At 40.9% G+C, this 16,837-nt stretch overlaps 3 protein-coding genes across 11 annotated transcripts in view; 2 read left to right on the forward strand and 1 right to left on the reverse strand.

The window, feature by feature from the left end:
* kazna (kazrin, periplakin interacting protein a) overlaps positions 1–6,091 on the forward strand; it is a 105,345-nt gene extending 99,254 nt beyond the window's left edge. For all 3 annotated transcript variants that reach the window (XM_088359624.1, XM_088359629.1, XM_088359635.1), the window contains 7 exons: positions 2,735–2,934; positions 3,246–3,364; positions 3,616–3,847; positions 3,937–4,038; positions 4,148–4,314; positions 4,396–4,537; positions 5,132–6,091. In XM_088359624.1, coding sequence (XP_088215750.1) covers positions 2,735–2,934; positions 3,246–3,364; positions 3,616–3,847; positions 3,937–4,038; positions 4,148–4,314; positions 4,396–4,537; positions 5,132–5,290 — 1,121 coding nt within the window. In that variant the 3' untranslated portion in view covers positions 5,291–6,091. The remainder of the gene's footprint in view (positions 1–2,734; positions 2,935–3,245; positions 3,365–3,615; positions 3,848–3,936; positions 4,039–4,147; positions 4,315–4,395; positions 4,538–5,131) is intronic.
* Positions 6,092–8,091: 2,000 nt separating this feature from the next.
* Positions 8,092–14,033, forward strand: tmem51a (transmembrane protein 51a). Of its 7 annotated transcripts, XM_088369020.1 has the most exons (5): positions 8,527–9,323; positions 9,637–9,862; positions 10,585–10,677; positions 11,148–11,621; positions 12,055–14,033. In XM_088369020.1, exons 4-5 carry the CDS (start codon positions 11,200–11,202, stop codon positions 12,443–12,445), a joined length of 813 nt encoding a protein of 270 aa, XP_088225146.1. In that variant the 5' UTR covers positions 8,527–9,323; positions 9,637–9,862; positions 10,585–10,677; positions 11,148–11,199; the 3' UTR covers positions 12,446–14,033. The 7 variants fall into 7 exon arrangements, with proteins under 7 accessions (XP_088225144.1, XP_088225147.1, XP_088225150.1 ...); XM_088369018.1 differs by lacking the exons at positions 8,527–9,323; positions 9,637–9,862 and adding an exon at positions 8,092–8,356; XM_088369021.1 differs by lacking the exons at positions 8,527–9,323; positions 9,637–9,862 and adding an exon at positions 8,092–8,310.
* Positions 14,034–14,348: 315 nt separating this feature from the next.
* Positions 14,349–16,373, reverse strand: LOC148402746 (chymotrypsin-like elastase family member 2A). Its single transcript, XM_088369025.1, has 6 exons — positions 16,177–16,373; positions 15,339–15,461; positions 15,064–15,200; positions 14,806–14,951; positions 14,572–14,724; positions 14,349–14,453 (listed from the first exon to the last, which is right to left on the reverse strand). The coding sequence occupies exons 2-6, from the start codon at positions 15,434–15,436 to the stop codon at positions 14,436–14,438; spliced, it is 552 nt and encodes a 183-aa protein (XP_088225151.1). The 5' UTR covers positions 15,437–15,461; positions 16,177–16,373; the 3' UTR covers positions 14,349–14,435.
* Between the last annotated feature and the right edge of the window lie 464 nt (positions 16,374–16,837).

Below are 16,837 nucleotides of genomic sequence, written 5' to 3' on the forward strand. Positions count from 1 at the left end.
AGGAATATATTTTGTAATACTCGTGATTTAAGGGTTAAGAGCAGCAACAGCTAAAAAACAAATTCAGAAATGTCATAATTATATAAATTATGACGCATGGTAAAATCCAAAATCTGCAAAGCTATACATAGACGAAAAATATCTGAATCAACAATACATTTAGGGACACATGTAGCCATCTCTGACTAACATTTGCTGTTGACCAGTGTTATTAGTGCTCTTTTGCTGGATCGGGCTGGAATCTGCAGTGCCTCACCCCCAGGAAATCTCATCTCTAGATCCTAATCTAACCTCACTTTCCCCTGCAACACTAGTGACTGCACCCTTTGCTGGCTGTGTGCGGTGGTGGGTGCCTTCAGCACAAAGCTCGCCCTACAAAATTTAAGCTATAAAATCAATTATGAATTGGACTGTATGCATAAGCACTTCCAATTGTTTATTTCACCAAACATTTCGGCTTTAATTTTGTTCTCGTGCCAACTTTCAGAAGAAGCCAAGAGGTCATTTCAGTCTTTGAGACCATTTGTGTTTATTTTTTAAATTATTTTTTTGCTCAAATCTTTCACTCTTTGTAAATGGGACAACAATAGGGAAAATTAATATTATTGAAGAATATTAAGAATGACAGTGGTTCAGCAGAGAGCGGCCTTTAATTGTAAAGTCGTGAGATGTGTATGTGTGACGATTTAAAAGGCATGGTTAAACTAAGGACAAAGAAACAAGGAGGTGATATAAGATCTAAAGAAGTAAGAGTATTTTAAAATGAAAATAAATCATGTTGAATTTTTACGTGACTGTCCTCTCTTTCCCTGTGTATTAATATTTGTGTGTGATCATTCTTCATGGTTCTAATCTTGTATGCCTTGTGTGTGCATGCGTTTAAGGATGCTTTCAAATGGCCTCCTTTCCTCTCCCGCCAAATGTGAGCGTACAATCGCAGCTGACATTGAGAGGGAAAGGACACCATGCTGGAAACACGTGACATACTGTAACTCGTTTGCACTAACTACACTGGTTCTCATCGCTTCCCACTTATTGACGTTGAGGAAATCGAGAAGTGAAGTTAAGAAAATGTCAAATTGAAAACATAAATAACTAGGTTAGAGATGTTCGGATTTCAGGTGAAATTTCAAGCTGCATTTATTTCGTTTTCATTTTAAGCTGCACTGGAACCTTTCCAAGTGAACTTAATTTCACCTTCTCTAAACCTTCCAACTGTTCAATTATTTTGGTACTTCTGGGGTTGGGGTTTAGGATTTAGGGGTTCGAGTTTGGGTTGGGTTTAGGTTTTAGGGTGAGTGTTATTGATTAACTGCCATAGTACAATTTCAAACTAAAGTCATCTTTTCAACCTAGGGTTAGGTTCAGAGTTAGGGGATAGGGTTGGCCCATTTCTCTTTGCAGCGCCTCCCAAATTTCCTTCATGTCTGCCCTATGGGATGTCGTGGTAAGAATTTGAAGGGGAGATTTTTTAAAATCATTTTTGGTTTAAGCCTGTAAAACAATATGTGGACAACTTACTTTCTAGATGCACTGGGTGGGAAATGATGTGTGGGACAAAGAACATGAAGAATTTTAAAGTTTAGGAGTCAAGATTGAAATGATGCAACTTTGTGTCAAACATAATTGAAAATGAACAGCCTTTTTCCTTTTTATCACAAGCTGTTTGGCAATAGTTACTTCAGAGCATGTTTTATTAATGCTTTGATTTAAATTCCTCTCTTAGCTCAGGAAAAACATAATGATTTTCTTCTATGTGGGCTAATAAGTATTGATTTATTCTGACCCTATACGAGCATATTTGAAAATGTACAGTTGTACCCAACAGGAAGCAAACGAGAAAGTGTTTTCCAACATATATTTTTAAAAGCATTGCATGATTAGCTTATTTTAGGTACACAAACAGGATGAAGTGCATTTTAGTTTAAATGGGTAAATGGTTAATTTTGCACTGGGAAGCGCATGATTCATGATGATGCCCAAGTCTCGAGTTCTTGCCCGTCTGACAATTGTTGGCTCCACATTGCCATCTAGTGGTGAAGCCCTTGCCAACAAGCTCACCCAGCAAATACTTCTTGTTACCTACCCTGTATATTGCAGTGTCAGACAAAGCAAAACTACAATACAGTACTGCAACAATTCTGGGTTGAAAATGTGTGTTTGAAATGTCCTTGCATTTCAACGAGTGCACAAAACAGGGCTAATATTATTAACAGAAACTGTTTTGTGAAGGAAAGTTATTACCAGGCCTGTTAGCCACAAAATGTCTGCTCCATACTTTAATCTGGCCCACTGAGCATTGATATTTTCACAGTACAAGTACTGTAATTTGAGCTGTGTTAATTCAGACAGTTTTTCATGAAATTGGTCCGTTAATGTGTATTTCTTTGTTTATCTTTTTTAAATTTCATTTACCTCAAATAATGGGCTAATTGATTACATGTTAATATGTTGAATATTTGCAAAATATATTTTCCATAAAATAATTAATACATAATTGCATTGTAAATAATTCTACATTCACATTTTAATGTGTTTTCAAAAGATGTTAATAGTGAGCCAATGTGGTTAATAGTTATCCAATGTGGACTGTGAGCACCCAAATTTGTCCGCCGCTGCGCTTGAAAATAGAATGTGTGATGTCACAACTCACTCTCTGCCCTCACTCACACTGCCAACCACAACACCCACATTTTCTTGCCCTCCCTCTCTCCCCATTCACCCACTCACCCAGACTCAGAGAGCCTCAATCGCCTCAGCCTCAGCTTGCCAGATGGCCCGGAGGAGCCGTTGGACCGCCTGCAGCAGGTGGAGCTGGCCAGGGGCACACCTATGTCTCAGTGGAGGGCGGGCACTGTGCAGGCGTGGCTAGAGGTCGTCATGGCGATGCCCATGTACATACGTACCTGTTCGGAGAATGTCAAGAGTGGCAAGGTAAGAAATACAGTGAACCACTACTATTCATGGGCGATAGGGACCAAGCCGTGCCACAAAAATCCAAGTGTAATTGACATAACCCAAGAATAGCCTGTAGAGCACTACTTGCGTCAAAATGAAATTCCTCAAAACACATCGACATTCTTGATGGCGCTAACACTTAATGGCTACATTTTTGAGCAAATGAAACCGGCGGATTACAACAAATGTGCTAATCGACACGAACCGAACTGCAAATATTTGGGGTCTCAACGTAAATCAGTGGTCCTCAAAATGAGCAGGGTCATGTTGACATGTTTGTTTTGTAGGTGTTATTGGGGCTAACCGATGAGGACCTGGAGCTAGGTTTGGGCGTAACCAGTTTGATGCATCGTCGCAAACTGCGTCTGGCCATTGAAGACTACAGGGAAGCTGAAGATGGAAGAGGGTGAGGAAGGCGAGACAAACCTTGACTTAAACTATATGGCAGGCGGAGCCTTCCATCATATGGCTGGGTTAGCTATTGGTCCAGCAAGCTGCCCTCATTTCCATAATACCACAACAGTTATCAATCCATTTCTATTGGCACATAGGAAAACAGACAATCATTCATCCTCAAATTCTGACCAAGACTGATTGGGAACTGAACCCACACTGAAGTAGCTGTCCACGACCATGACTGACACTGCTCCTCTGCAGTTTATCCAAAGCTGCTGACATGGACCACCACTGGGTAGCCAAGGCCTGGCTCAGCGACGTGGGCTTGCCACAGTACTCGCAGGCATTTCACACGCACTTGGTGGACGGACGCATGCTCCACTCCCTGACCCGCCGTGACCTCGAACGCCATCTCAACATCTCCAAAAAGTTCCACCAGGTCAGCTTGCTGCTGGGCATCGAACTGCTGCACTCGCTAAATTTTGACAAGGATGTAAGTGGCAATGCACACAGCACCATCTGGCCTCTAAAACCTGAGAGAATCTCACTTGGATAAAAGGCGCTTGTCGAAATGCTCACCAGGCACTGCAGGCCCGCCGAGTACAGTGTGAGCACCAAAACACGGACCCTTTGGTTTGGACCTCTCATCGTGTCATTAAATGGCTTAAAGACATCGACCTCAAGGTGAGCATAAGTAATTTCAAACTGAATTCACTTTTTCTTACACCCAAATTGAACCTGGCTCACTGTGCTTGGCTGAATCACCATGTAAACCTTCCGTCCATCTGTGCAGGAGTTTACAGAAGGTGTCGTCAGCAACGGCATTCATGGAGCTGTCATGGTGCTGGAACCGAGTTTTTCCAGCGACACTTTGGCCACAACAATGGGAATTCCCAGCAGCAAGCACATGATTCGTAGACACCTCGAAGAAGAGCTGACAAATCTGATCGGCCTGGCCAGGTAAACCCACGCCATCCAGTACACTTTTGTTTTAGCACCCACTCATAGCAAGAGCTGTTAAATCTTCTTTGCATTTTGCAGGGCAGATGCAAGGCAAGGGGTTGAGCGCTTAGTTTTGGGAACACCGCCAACTCCCATTCGCCAAAACTCCCCGAGCAGGTCGCCTGGCTCTGCCAGTCGACACACGGACGATGAGGGCTCACTTAGGAGGAGGGCTGTCAAGGTGGGAAAAAGCAGTTACCTCATCTTATCATCTTGAACTCGAAATGTATAGTATGTATATCAAAATTAGTGTTGGGCAAAATATAACTGGTAATATACGTGTTATATTTTGAGTCATTACTATTCAAAAGAAATTAGTTTATAACAAAATACTAACTTCTCTAACCTTAATACATTGATGGCCCTAAAGAGGAACAGTGCAACAGATACAAGTGTTCATACAGTTTTACACTTTTATTTCCTACAAAATAATAATATATTTTTTTCCATGCAACGTATATTAAGAGGCAAAACAAACAAATGCGTTTCTAAATGCCAAAAGGTACATTTAATCCAGGTAGCCCCCAAGGACCACACGAGTAGCCTGTGAGCCTGTACTAAAAATAGCGCCTGTGATGGGAAAGTTGATATATTTTCTACCAAAGTTGCAGAAGCACTGCCAGAGATTTATTGAAAAAAAGGGTTGCATATAATTATCTGTTGCCTATTATTAAGTCGTTTGAAAGCATTTGTTATTTCATGAGTGTGCATCATATGATTTGCCTTGGCATGAATCACTACCCAAGAAGTGTCTCTCTCATTTCTTTTGCTGCAGCCGCCGACCGGATTCAGCCCTAAGGCACGCAACGGACAGGACTTGAGCTATCACAGCAGCTATGGGTCACTACCTCGTGAGGTCAGAGAGCAAACACCTCCGAGGACACAAGGGAGCCCCGTCCGGGCTTACGCCAACATCGGGGTGACCAATGTGTGAGGTTGTGACAGTGTGACACGGCGCCGAGAAACCTTTTGATGACAGATTGCACTTACGTCTTCATTCAAATATCTGTTTAAAAAAAATGGCATCACCTTGATTTTTTTTTTTTTTAACAGAATCAAAAGATGGAGATCTGAAGCTATTTTAATTATTTTTGTATTTGTCGTTTGTCTGGATTAATGAGATTTGTATGGATGGATTATGTATTCAATAGGGTACTTGATTACAAAGATGTCTTACAAATGTAAAATGATTAGCATTCAAGCTCTGATGTGTGATGCCTGGTCAATGTAGCAAATCTCAATTAACAAAAACTGCTGAGTATGTTGGTCAATTTCATTTTGCACACAGATATACCCATGCATGTGTGCACGCACACACACACACGCACGCACGCACACACACACTTGTACGCACACGCACTCACATACACAGTTCTTGACTTTCATTTGTGGTTTCGAAATGAATACAAGCTGTGTGTGAAAGTTAAAGGCAGTTTCTTTTTTTTTTCTTTTTTAAATCGAATATAAATGAGTTATGTGTACCGTGTCACAGCCAGCAGGAACCAGGAACAAGATGCAAGTGCTAAAGGTGATGCTAAACAAGAACGATGCAACCTCCTAAATAGATTGTCTCAGAGGGACAGTGTAAGAGAGATGCCAATAGGATATTATTGTATAACTTACTTGACATATGCAGCTCAACAATTTGTGTTTTTCTGCCTATTCGTTTAACAGATAAATGGCATTGCTTGACTGTTTCAACAAATAAAATAAGGGTTCATTAATTAACGCTGCAGATCCTCGCAGCCCTGTCTTATTATTCACTGATGAGGGCCGTGGGCACCCTGGAACCTATCCCAGGTGTGTGTGTGTTTGTGTGTGTGTGTGTGTGTGTGTGTGTGTTTGTTCACACAGAGACGAACAACCATTTACACACACAATCACGCTTACGGGCAATTTGGAGTGTTCAATTAATCTACACTGCATGTTTTTGAAATGTGGGAAGAAAACAGAGTACCTGGAAAAAAAAAAAAGGTAATTGAGGAAATGCAATTTATGTATGAAGCTTGGGCTTTACAGTATTCTGATGATTCATTCATGAGTTGCAGGTTTTCTCAATTCCCTGTTAACATTTTGCAACTTCCTCCTGTTAGTCATTATGACCAGTAACCTATAAAGTTTTCTAATGGTGACACAACCTGAAATGAGTTGACTGTCGTCTGACTGGCTGACAGTGTTAACATAAAACCAAATTTTTCCTTTGTGCTTTATTCTATTTTTATTTCCCCTGCCAAATATCAGTATCATGAGTCTAAAAAAAACTCCATATCAGTCAGGCCTTAATTTTGACAGCTGTCGAAAGACAAGAAAAGCCAAAAGGCACTTTTATTACTATATTTTTTCTACTTTAATGGTCTGTAGCGCGAAGACATGGTCTATCAATTTCAAATGTATGGTTTGAAAATCAAAAATATCAATATCTACTGCATGGTTAATGTGAATTTATTTGACCGAATACAATTTCATTTAAACCACATAGGACATATGCTCCATTTATACACTACATTGAATTATTTGCTTCAAGGGAAAGCCCGAGCTGCAATCAAGGCCTTTCCCTGTTCTTTCCTGTCTCAGTTCCTGCATGTGACTTAAAAAAGAGGGCAAACAGTGTGAATGGGAAGAAAAGTGGCTTGGGTTTAGGTTGCTTTTGTCATTGTTGTCAAACAATGCCTTTGCTTAAGTCATGGAGAAACACATCTGAAAAATGGAGTGGATTTGTTTGTGCAACTTTTGACATGTCCATAAACAAATAGCGGTTGTGAAAAATAAAGCGGATGGCAGTTTGAGAACTAGCAATTGGCTAATGGCCAAGGTTTGAACTTCAAACATTTGTCAGAATGGCCTTCATTAATTAGGTTGTGGGTTACTTTTCATGCTATTGTCTCATGTCACCACATAACTCTTGCTTTCAAATATGTAAACTCTTTCTGGCATGTAAGTTCTGCAGGACGTTGCTTACGTCAGACTGTTAATGGAAGCACACATGTTTGCTCAAGCACAATGTGTTGCATGTTAAAGTTCCAGTTTGTGCAGTGTATTATTTAGGCAAAACTACTCAGACTATGCATGTTCAACACAAACTCCCAAGGAGTATGGACTACCTGGTATTGTTATCACTCACCTTTCAAATTACAGTATTCATTTATTTTTAAAAAAAAATAAGCTTAATGTAGGTAAAAAAAAAAAAAGTAAGGCAAAAAAAAAAAAGTAAGCCCACAAAACAAACACCAGTATCTTTGAAGGCTTCTTCGGATAGGCCACGTCATAAGATAGAAAAGAGTCTTCAACTTCCTAGAAATAAATTATTAGCAGTCCTACTTCTTACGGAACCATACAACTCTCAATACCTTGCTTCAATTACCAACATTCAATATCGGTTGTGAAGCGTGATTTTCTTCAATTACAGAAACAAACAAAAAAGAAAACTGGATGTAGGCATCAGTAATTAGGTTGTTTCTATGCCAGAACACAAAAAAGGTTGGGGACCAGTGATTTAAGACAAATATTTAGTTCACGCAAAATGAATGTTTTGGAAATGTAGATTGGAAATAAGAAGCTCTCAATTATACGGAAAACATAACCATTAGTCCACAATGCCGACAACATGCATTTTAAGATAATGATTTTATTATTATTTGAAAAAAATAAATATTATTTAAACCAAAAGATTTGCCCGAGAAAGGCTGACAGTAAAGGTCAGTAGCTGAGGTCAGTAAAGGGTTAACCCAGAAGTAGAAGCAAGCAACCTCCTTCCCTGTCTGATACTGGAAGTGTGTTTGTCTCTCGCTCTAGCGCTCTTTGTGGAACCAACCGTCTAATTCAAAACCAAAGCAGCTCGTTTATTCCAAGGCGCTTTGCCACTAAAATGTACTGCCGGCGACTTATTTGAGCATCATAATCATTCGACGACCAAATGCAGACAACGTGGCGATCCTGAGAACCATTTTACGGGAGGTGACTACAAAAAATCTCATCGCTTTCTTCTTCCAAAGCTCATACGGTACTAGAAATTATACGTCGACCACTTCTTTTATTTACAAAGTTTACAACAACCGCGGGGTGTGTCGCTACTTGGTGTGACGTAACATGTATGTTTGTTTTTTTTTTTTTTGCGTTGGGCGTCCAGAGTGTCTGAACTCGGGTTGAACTGCTGACGGTAGCATTTTATCGCTTTAACTTCTGCATTTACTTTTTTTTTTTTGGATTCTACTTCCTTGTTGATTGCCCTTGAGTCGCCTTATTGTGGCTTTGAGACGGTAGCAGGCATCGACAGAGACCGCTTGACATAAATGGGAGACTTTGTTCTGCTGTCCACGTCATAATTTAAGTTCATGCCACACATTCTTTGGCGATCTATTGTGTGTGCATGTTGTTTGCGACTGCATGTAAACTGACCATCTCCGTGGAGTGCATTGCACAGTGGATGCCTGGAGCGATATAGGGCCTGATTGTGGGGCGAGAGCGCTTTCATGGAAGATTTTCAAATTGACCGTCTTAGATATCTACTGCCTGATATGTCATCGTGTTTGGTCACATGGTCTTTCCTACTATTCGACGCATGTACGATTCAAATACGATTGGGGAGATGGAAGGATTGGAATATTTTTCTTTTTGACATGGCAAAAGACATTGCTGCCCTGACTTACGATTCATTTAATGTTTTATAAGTGGTTTGGAAAAGTCCGCTATCTTAATTGCAGTGATGGCATGTCAGTCATTTTATTATTCCAGGCCTGCCCAGTCTGTTGTTGTCAAGAATGTACCGTATTGGCCCGAATATAAGACGATGTTTTTGCATTGAAATAAGACTGAAAAAGTGGGGGTCGTCTTATATTCGGGGTCTGGACATTATACCCATTTTCACTTGTGCGCAGCGGTAAGTTAAAGGTTGCTGGTATCGACTGAATATGTTTCAGCTCATAATCGATTGAGTATGTTGCTGTGATCGTGTGCGTCTTTGACACAAAGTGAGTATATACATTTCATTGTTACTACTGTCCACTGTTTTGCCATTTGTCCGATCGCGGTTTGTGTGCGCGCCGTTTGATTGACAGCTCCGGCGCGCTCCTTTAAGTTTGCCTCGCATCTTGCGACTAACGGTCGCCAGCAAATGTATTTTGTTGTCTCGATGACTTATGTTTGGTGTGTTGCAGAGAGTATTTCATGTATGGTTATTTAGTATAGCGGAACCGTTAGTTATGTAATGTGTGCCGCCTACAAGCGTCGTGTGATGTCAGAGGTTGAGCGTTGACTTACGTGTTGTATTTCTGTCTGTTGCAGAACCACACACACACCCCACAAACCACACACACCCTTCACACAATACCCGTTTGCCTGTGTGCCCCTATGAGCCACAGTGCCTGTTACTTTTTTGCCAATAATTCAGTAAAGCAATCAAACTGAATCACATCTTCCCGCCTGTGTTCTGACCGACACCCGGAGGCGAAAAGAGCATAACCATCCGAGCCAACCCCCTGTACAGTCCTCAGGCTCCCCAACAATAGCGGTAGCAGTTTGCATTATTTTATTGCAATGATTTTCCTTATTCAGATTTGATTCAACACTACAGTTACAGTTAGACTTCACTTTGATGGTTAATGCGGTTATTGCAATTTTGTTGTTTTATCACATTGGATTGGTTTATTTACATTTCAAAAACCAGAAGCCATTAATTTACAAATGTGATTGCACTTTAGGTTACGTATTTAAATGTTCAAATATTAAGATGTGATAGACGTTTTTGCATGATTTGAATGAGGCAAAATATGCTTTTTCTCTCGAATATAGGATTGTTATAATCATTTATTTCAGATGTACTGTAATTGTTTTCTGTATAAAAATTAAATTTGGTGTTCAAAAAGTCTTTTTTTTTTTTTTTAAACTTGAGTCAAGTCTTTTTTCAAATTTAAGTCTTGAAAAACAGGAGGTCGTCTTATAATCGGGGTCGTCCTGTATTCGGGCCAATACGGTACTTACTACAGTACACGTAGTTGTTGACGCTGCAAAATTAAGAATGGACTCATCACAGAAACATTTTCAGAAATAAATTGGGGATAAAGCAAACAAAATGACTTGGCACACCAGAGAACCAAATATTTGCATACAAAGAATATAAAAAAAAAAATATTTGGTGTGTCCCTTTCTTTATTATTTAACATTTTGTGTATCTGCATAATCATTTCATCAAGAAGTAGACATTTTCAAGACATTTGTTTCAATGCTTTTAAGGTTGGCACAAGTCCCAGGCACTGCCATGGATGACAGGAGATTTATGACTTACACTGCAAGCAGCAGCAGCCAAGAAGAGATCACGGTCTTTTGGTAAGATTTAATTGTTTCTGTTTTGGTCTTTGGTATCCATACATTTAGATCTGTTGAGTGCCTGCTCTCCCATCAAGTGTGAAATGATACAGCCAAAAACAGTGGCTGCCATGATGCTAAGCAGAATTAACCATATTCAATGTAGCTGGATCCAGTATAGCATATAGCACATTGGATGTTGTATGTCTTTTACAGTCGCTGCGGCTGACCATATTCAGCGTCTTTCTTCACTGCGGAAAATCCTTACTTGCAAATATTTAACTTTTCAACACACATAGACATGCCCCTGGAATTATGTGTCACTTTGTTTTATGGGTTTTCCTATGAAATCTGACCCAAAGTGGGTGGAGGCAAATTCTTATCTCATAGGTTCATGCATGACATTGATGTTTTGACCAGTCAAAGCCTCACCAGATAGTTCCAAGTATTTTTCACAGAAGTGCTAATTACTTGTGTGTTTTTTGCTCTAGTTTTTGACCACATTGCACATATTCAGCTGACTGAATTGGAGTGACTCTCAAGATGCATTCCAGTGTGGATGGACAAGCCAGCCCCCTCAGCAGAGGACACACAAATGACAACAACAACAACAACAGCAGCAGCATCAATGAAAACAATGGAAATTCTGGTTCCCAGTATGCACTCTGCGCTCTGGGCGTCGGACTCGTAGCACTGGGCATTGTCATGATCGTATGGAGCGTGGTGCCTGCAAGCCCGACTGGTAACAACAGCAACAGTGGTGCAGGTGGAGGAGAAGGTGATTCTTATGGGAACAGGAAAAGTAAAGCTTCCTCTGTGGCCTTTGTCCTCGTGGCCTCGGGCGTGGTCATGCTGATGCTGTCCTTGTGTCTGGGAATGAGGAACAAGCAGAGGGAGCAGCGCATGCTCCAGGAAGCCCAGAACCGAAGAGGCGTGACAGCCAGGGAAAATGGGGATGTCGAAACGTAAGTGGAATGTATAAAGACATTACAATACAGTGTTAAAATAAGTGTAATTCAATATTGATGAAGTGCTGCCCCCACAAGTGAAAATACAATCAATGCTTTTAGTGTCTTATTTGGTGCTCGCTTTTTCGTTCAGGTTCAGATTGGAACGTGGATTCCATTCTGCACTGTAGCCAAGGATAGAATCAAATAAGGCTGTCTTTCTTTTTGCCATGCATAACAGCGCGAGAGATTTCATCATTCATAATAAGAAACATTTGCTGGCTAATTAACTGTTCACATCAGGTAGCATTTAGCTATTGGTCACCAGATTGACTGGCGATGCGAAGGAGTGGCCCTCTTGTCTGGTTTATGTTGGTGTGCAACAGCATATGATAGCAATCCAAGATACTATGTCAAGGTGTTTGGTAACTCCAACATTTCCTGTGTGCAGTGCCGACCAAGACACCCAACGCTATGCTGTGCCCACCTATGAGGAGGCAGTAGGCAGTGGCCACTACCCTGTCCGTCAAAGTAATCTTCAGCCCAGCCCCTCCCAGCTGCCCTCCTACGATGACTTGGTGCAGGTCGACGGGGTGCAGTATGAAATTGAAGGCGCAGAACTTGCCGATCCTGGATCGCAGCTTGGCTCCACCTCCAGCACCGCACCGGCAGCTCTTTCTGCCTCAAATCGAAAACCTGGTAAAAGTGCCCGCAAGCTCCTCCCCATCAAAATCCGCAGGATCAAATCGGAGAAGGTGCCCAATTGTCAACCGACCGCCAGCATTAGTATAGAACCTCTCACCCCTCCTCCACAGTATGATGACAAGGTGGCCCCACTTTGATGATGACTCTTAAACCTGCATAGAATCTTCCATTTGGACTAGCCTTGAAACAAGTCTCACTGAATCCACCTGGTAGAGCGAATGATGTTTGTCTCTGCAGGCTTGACCCCCACACCCCGAGTGACGCTGATATTGCTTTTTTAGCTTCATAACAAAGACAACTTGGACAAGTGTTGGCTTCTGTTCAAGAAGCACATCCCTCATTACCTAAGACCAACATGCTTTTTGATTTAATCAAATCTGGAGTAGAATTCAGCAGGGAATTATGCTAAAATCAGCGACAGTATTATACTGGAACTGTATATTTCCCAGCACAACAAACATCACTTCACCAGCGTGATATGCAGCGTCACCTTCCAAGCAAGAAGATTTATATTTCGTTTATATTTTTTTCATGTAACACTTTACATTGTATTAATTACAGTGTGGATTTTTCTTTTTCTATATACTTGTGACTGCATTCTGACAACCATCTCCTTTCATTTATATTTATACATTTTGTAATTTTCATAATGTTGTGGAATGCTTTTTTTTTTTCCACAGGACTTTGTGGACGTGGTTAAAGATTGTGACTCTACACTTATTGCATCACCAAACAACAAACAGTTTACTTGTTACAAACGCACGATGATGTACTTTTGAAATCATGACCATTGTCTCAGCCCCCACTTTGCAACTTGACTGCCCCTACCTCAATCATTACTACCAACCAAACTGACTTGTGCTATTCCCAATAGACTGTCAGTTGTTCTGTTGAAAACATCCTGTTGGGAAAGAGAAGGGAACAATAGAAGAAGCTTGTGAAAAGCCACGGGGCTCGACTTCAAGTCATCGTCATGGGAATAGCACTCGCACTCAGAAAGCAGAGGCGTAGACATCACATAGGCCTTTTTTTTTTTTTTTTTTTTTTTGTGGTTGACGTCTTAGTCAAGATGACCAACAGAGAGTGTCTTTGAGTGTGCAGCTGCACCGTTCTAACTGCAAGGCTTGCTCATCAACCGTAACTTGACTCACAGCCCTGTTTTCTCCTCCCAATGTTGGCAATGAGCCCCGCAGCACAAAGCTCTCCATTCAGTGCCAAATGTTGCCATTAGCATGCATTGTTTTATCACTACCTGCCAATGTCAGATGAGAAGAACACGCATGGGAATACACGGATCGAACTTTGCAAGCGTTCTTCGGCCCTGTGCTTGAATGGAGTCAAGTGGTGTTATTATTGGGGAAAGAAAAAAATGATACACTGCGAGCATTTGGATGAAAGAACAAATAACTTTGAGTCACTAACATCTGCTGGAATAACCCTTCTCTGTTGTACTTACTTTTTCTGGTCATGGAGTACCTCATTTGCTTGTAAGATTTTATTTTACAGAATAATGATTTTAATATGCTGGTTTGTCGATGGCAATTGCTGAAAACGTGTTTCCGTTGAATGTCTGAAAACATGTAATGCTGTTTTGTATTTTTAAGGGATTCATTTCAATGTGTTTTTTTATCTATTGTGAAAATATTTTGGTTACCACTGTTCACCACTGTGAACTGAAAGCACATTATTTTGAGAGTATTATATTGAAATAAAGATTTCACTGCAGTTTTTTTTTACTTTGAAAGATGAAAACATGATAGATGTTTTTAAACCTGCTAAGCTAACTTCAAACCGAATATGTTTTTATTTTCTGCAATAAGAAAGGAGACAAGGGCGAAGAGGAAACTGCAGTCGACTAAAATTAAAGCAGCACGATGCCGACATACCCATAAACGGACTTTTGCAAATTGTCGGGTGTGTAATGCTAGGAAACATGTTATATTTTTCTTTCTCAGTAGGAGTATGATGCGCAATCGCACATCCTCAACAGTAGGTGTGGGGGGGTGTAACACGTAACAAAAAAAAAAAACTGAGAAGCAATGCCGTAAAGTAAGATTTTCTATTGTTGTTCAAATCCAACCATTTCAGTTTTCCATTTTACCAATGACATAAGTTTTAACAGCCGCATCAGTTGTTGCTCTCAACCTGCAGACACAAGAGAAAACATATTACATACACACCCTGGTTTTGCTCAAACAAAGCTTTTTATCTACCTCACATTTGGCTATGCATGTGGAAATGAGTCACAAAATGTGTTGCTTACTCTATCAATCCAATCCAGATAGGAGCTGACTTGAGTAAACACTGTTGGCTTCTGGAAGAAGTTACAGCCCTGCCCTGAACCAAAGCTCACCACACCATGTACAGTCCAGGAGCCATCAGGGTTCTGGCAGTTCAAAGGACCCCCAGAGTCTCCCTGTCAATCATGCACAAAAAAAATCCTACAGGTTTGTTTACTATCTCGATGACTTGATTTGCAGTTTCCCTTTTAGCTCACATTACAGCTAGCAGTGACGCCATCTCCACCAGCGCACACCATCTTGTCGGTTGCCAGGACGCCCCACCATTCGGGCTGTGAGCACGTGTCATGGTTGATCACGGGCAGGAGAGCCTGCTGCAGGATGTCAGCTGGTGCACCCTCAGCTGAGCGAAACAACACAGACATGCTAAGTAAAACTAGGGGCTATTGCTTGAGCTTTCTGAATAGCCACTCAGCAGAGCACAATTGACACATGACCCTTGACTGCGTACTCACTGGACAACCGACCCCAGCCAGTTATGTAGCATTCAGTGCCATGGGGAAGGACGGCATCACGTTGTGGGAGGCAGGATGGCATGATGGTGTCAGAGAAGACCACGGGGGTAGAAAGCTTGATCAGGGCAATGTCGTTGCTGCAAAAGCCACAGGACATACTAAGCGAATGATTGTAGGTCAAACCAAAAGTTCTGACACCTCAACGAGAGCTCATTTTCGGATGTGGCCCTGCCGTTATGAAGTCATGTGGATGGCTGTCGTGTTGATGGTGTTACCGGCTGAGCAGGATGTTGTAGCCTTCATGGGTGATAATCCGGGCGGCCCACCGAGCTGCTGAGTTCTCCTCACTCGCCGTTAAGCTGTGTTTACCCATTTCCACTCTGTAGTTGTAATGGCCACTGTGGGAGGGTACATGACAGTGTTTCCTTTGAGAGATTAGACAGAAATATTGACTCTTTTTGTGTGTGATCCATATTTATGATGATTTAGGACTGCTTGTAGTAATTCTTGTTTACACTTGTAAAAGTCTGGGATTTTATTTATTTATTTATTTATTTATTTATTTATTTATTTATTTATTTATTTATTTATTTATATATGTATTTATTTATTTATTTATTTTCACCTCTAAATTGTGATTGCCTAACTGCAGACTAAAAAGATCTAATCTGATGCAGAATGCTGATTTTGAGAATCAAAATTTTCAAGATGATTGTATTTTCTTTCCCTCAGAATTGAGTGATGTCATATTTATTTCCCTCTGCTTGGTCTAAACAAGCAATTGACCCCTGTCATGGTTCTTGGTTCTGTTACTGACTGTCCGGTGTTTTTCCACTGCCACTGCCAGAGCCAGGTGGATGGGCGTAGCCTCTGGCACACACCTGTTTGGCAGCCTCATGAGCTGGCTGTTTAAGGAGATGGAAGCTGGCCGCCCCAATGTTGCATTTTGCTGGTTGTCCTGTTTGATTGTGTGCTTGATTTCCATCACAGTTGTCTCTCTCAAGTATTTCTTTGTTATTTTGTACTTTTGTGCATTATTGTGCATTTTGTCCCCTACCGACTGAGTTCTTTTTGCGTTGTGCACTTGTTCATATAGTTTTCAGTCAGTCTTACTTGACGCAGTGGGCTGCAGTGAGGACCCACTCGGATGCAATCAAGGTTCCTCCACAAACATGACTCCAGCGCCCACTGCTGTCTGACTGGAGGGAAACCTGCACAACACGATTACGTAGCAGGCAAACAGTATGAAATGCCTATTTTTGATCCATGGCAGCTTGCAAAAAAAGGACCCATCTGTGAGTAACTCATGTGGCCTTTAAATCAGTGCAAAATTATTACAGATATCATCAATTGATGCAGACAAATGCCAACATACTTCAGTAAAATGCCTTGCAGAAAAACACATCAATCGGGCTCTTTACTAGTACTGCAGTTTGACACAAGATGGAGACAAATGATTGCATTTGGTTTTGTGGAAATACTTAAGCATTTTTATCTGGGCATGATTTTATTTTGATTACTCACTGTACTTGACACCACTATACTACTGCATGTAGTAAGATTAGAAATTAAATTTTAATGGTTTGAAAAAAAAAAGTAAACCCCTTGGCGTCTATGGCCTTTATTGGTCTCCTTGACTACATCGCAACTGTATCAAGTATGTGTACTTCAACTTTTCATCAATTATTTAATCATTTTTTCATCAATTATTTAATCATTGATGATTGTTGAGTTTCTTTTGTCTGAAGGCTCAAAACAGGGTTCATAAAGTCCT

Source organism: Syngnathus floridae, chromosome 2 (genome assembly GCF_059516105.1).
Source record: "Syngnathus floridae isolate MCC-2025c chromosome 2, RoL_Sflo_1.0, whole genome shotgun sequence".
Classification (NCBI taxonomy): Eukaryota; Metazoa; Chordata; class Actinopteri; order Syngnathiformes; family Syngnathidae; genus Syngnathus; species Syngnathus floridae.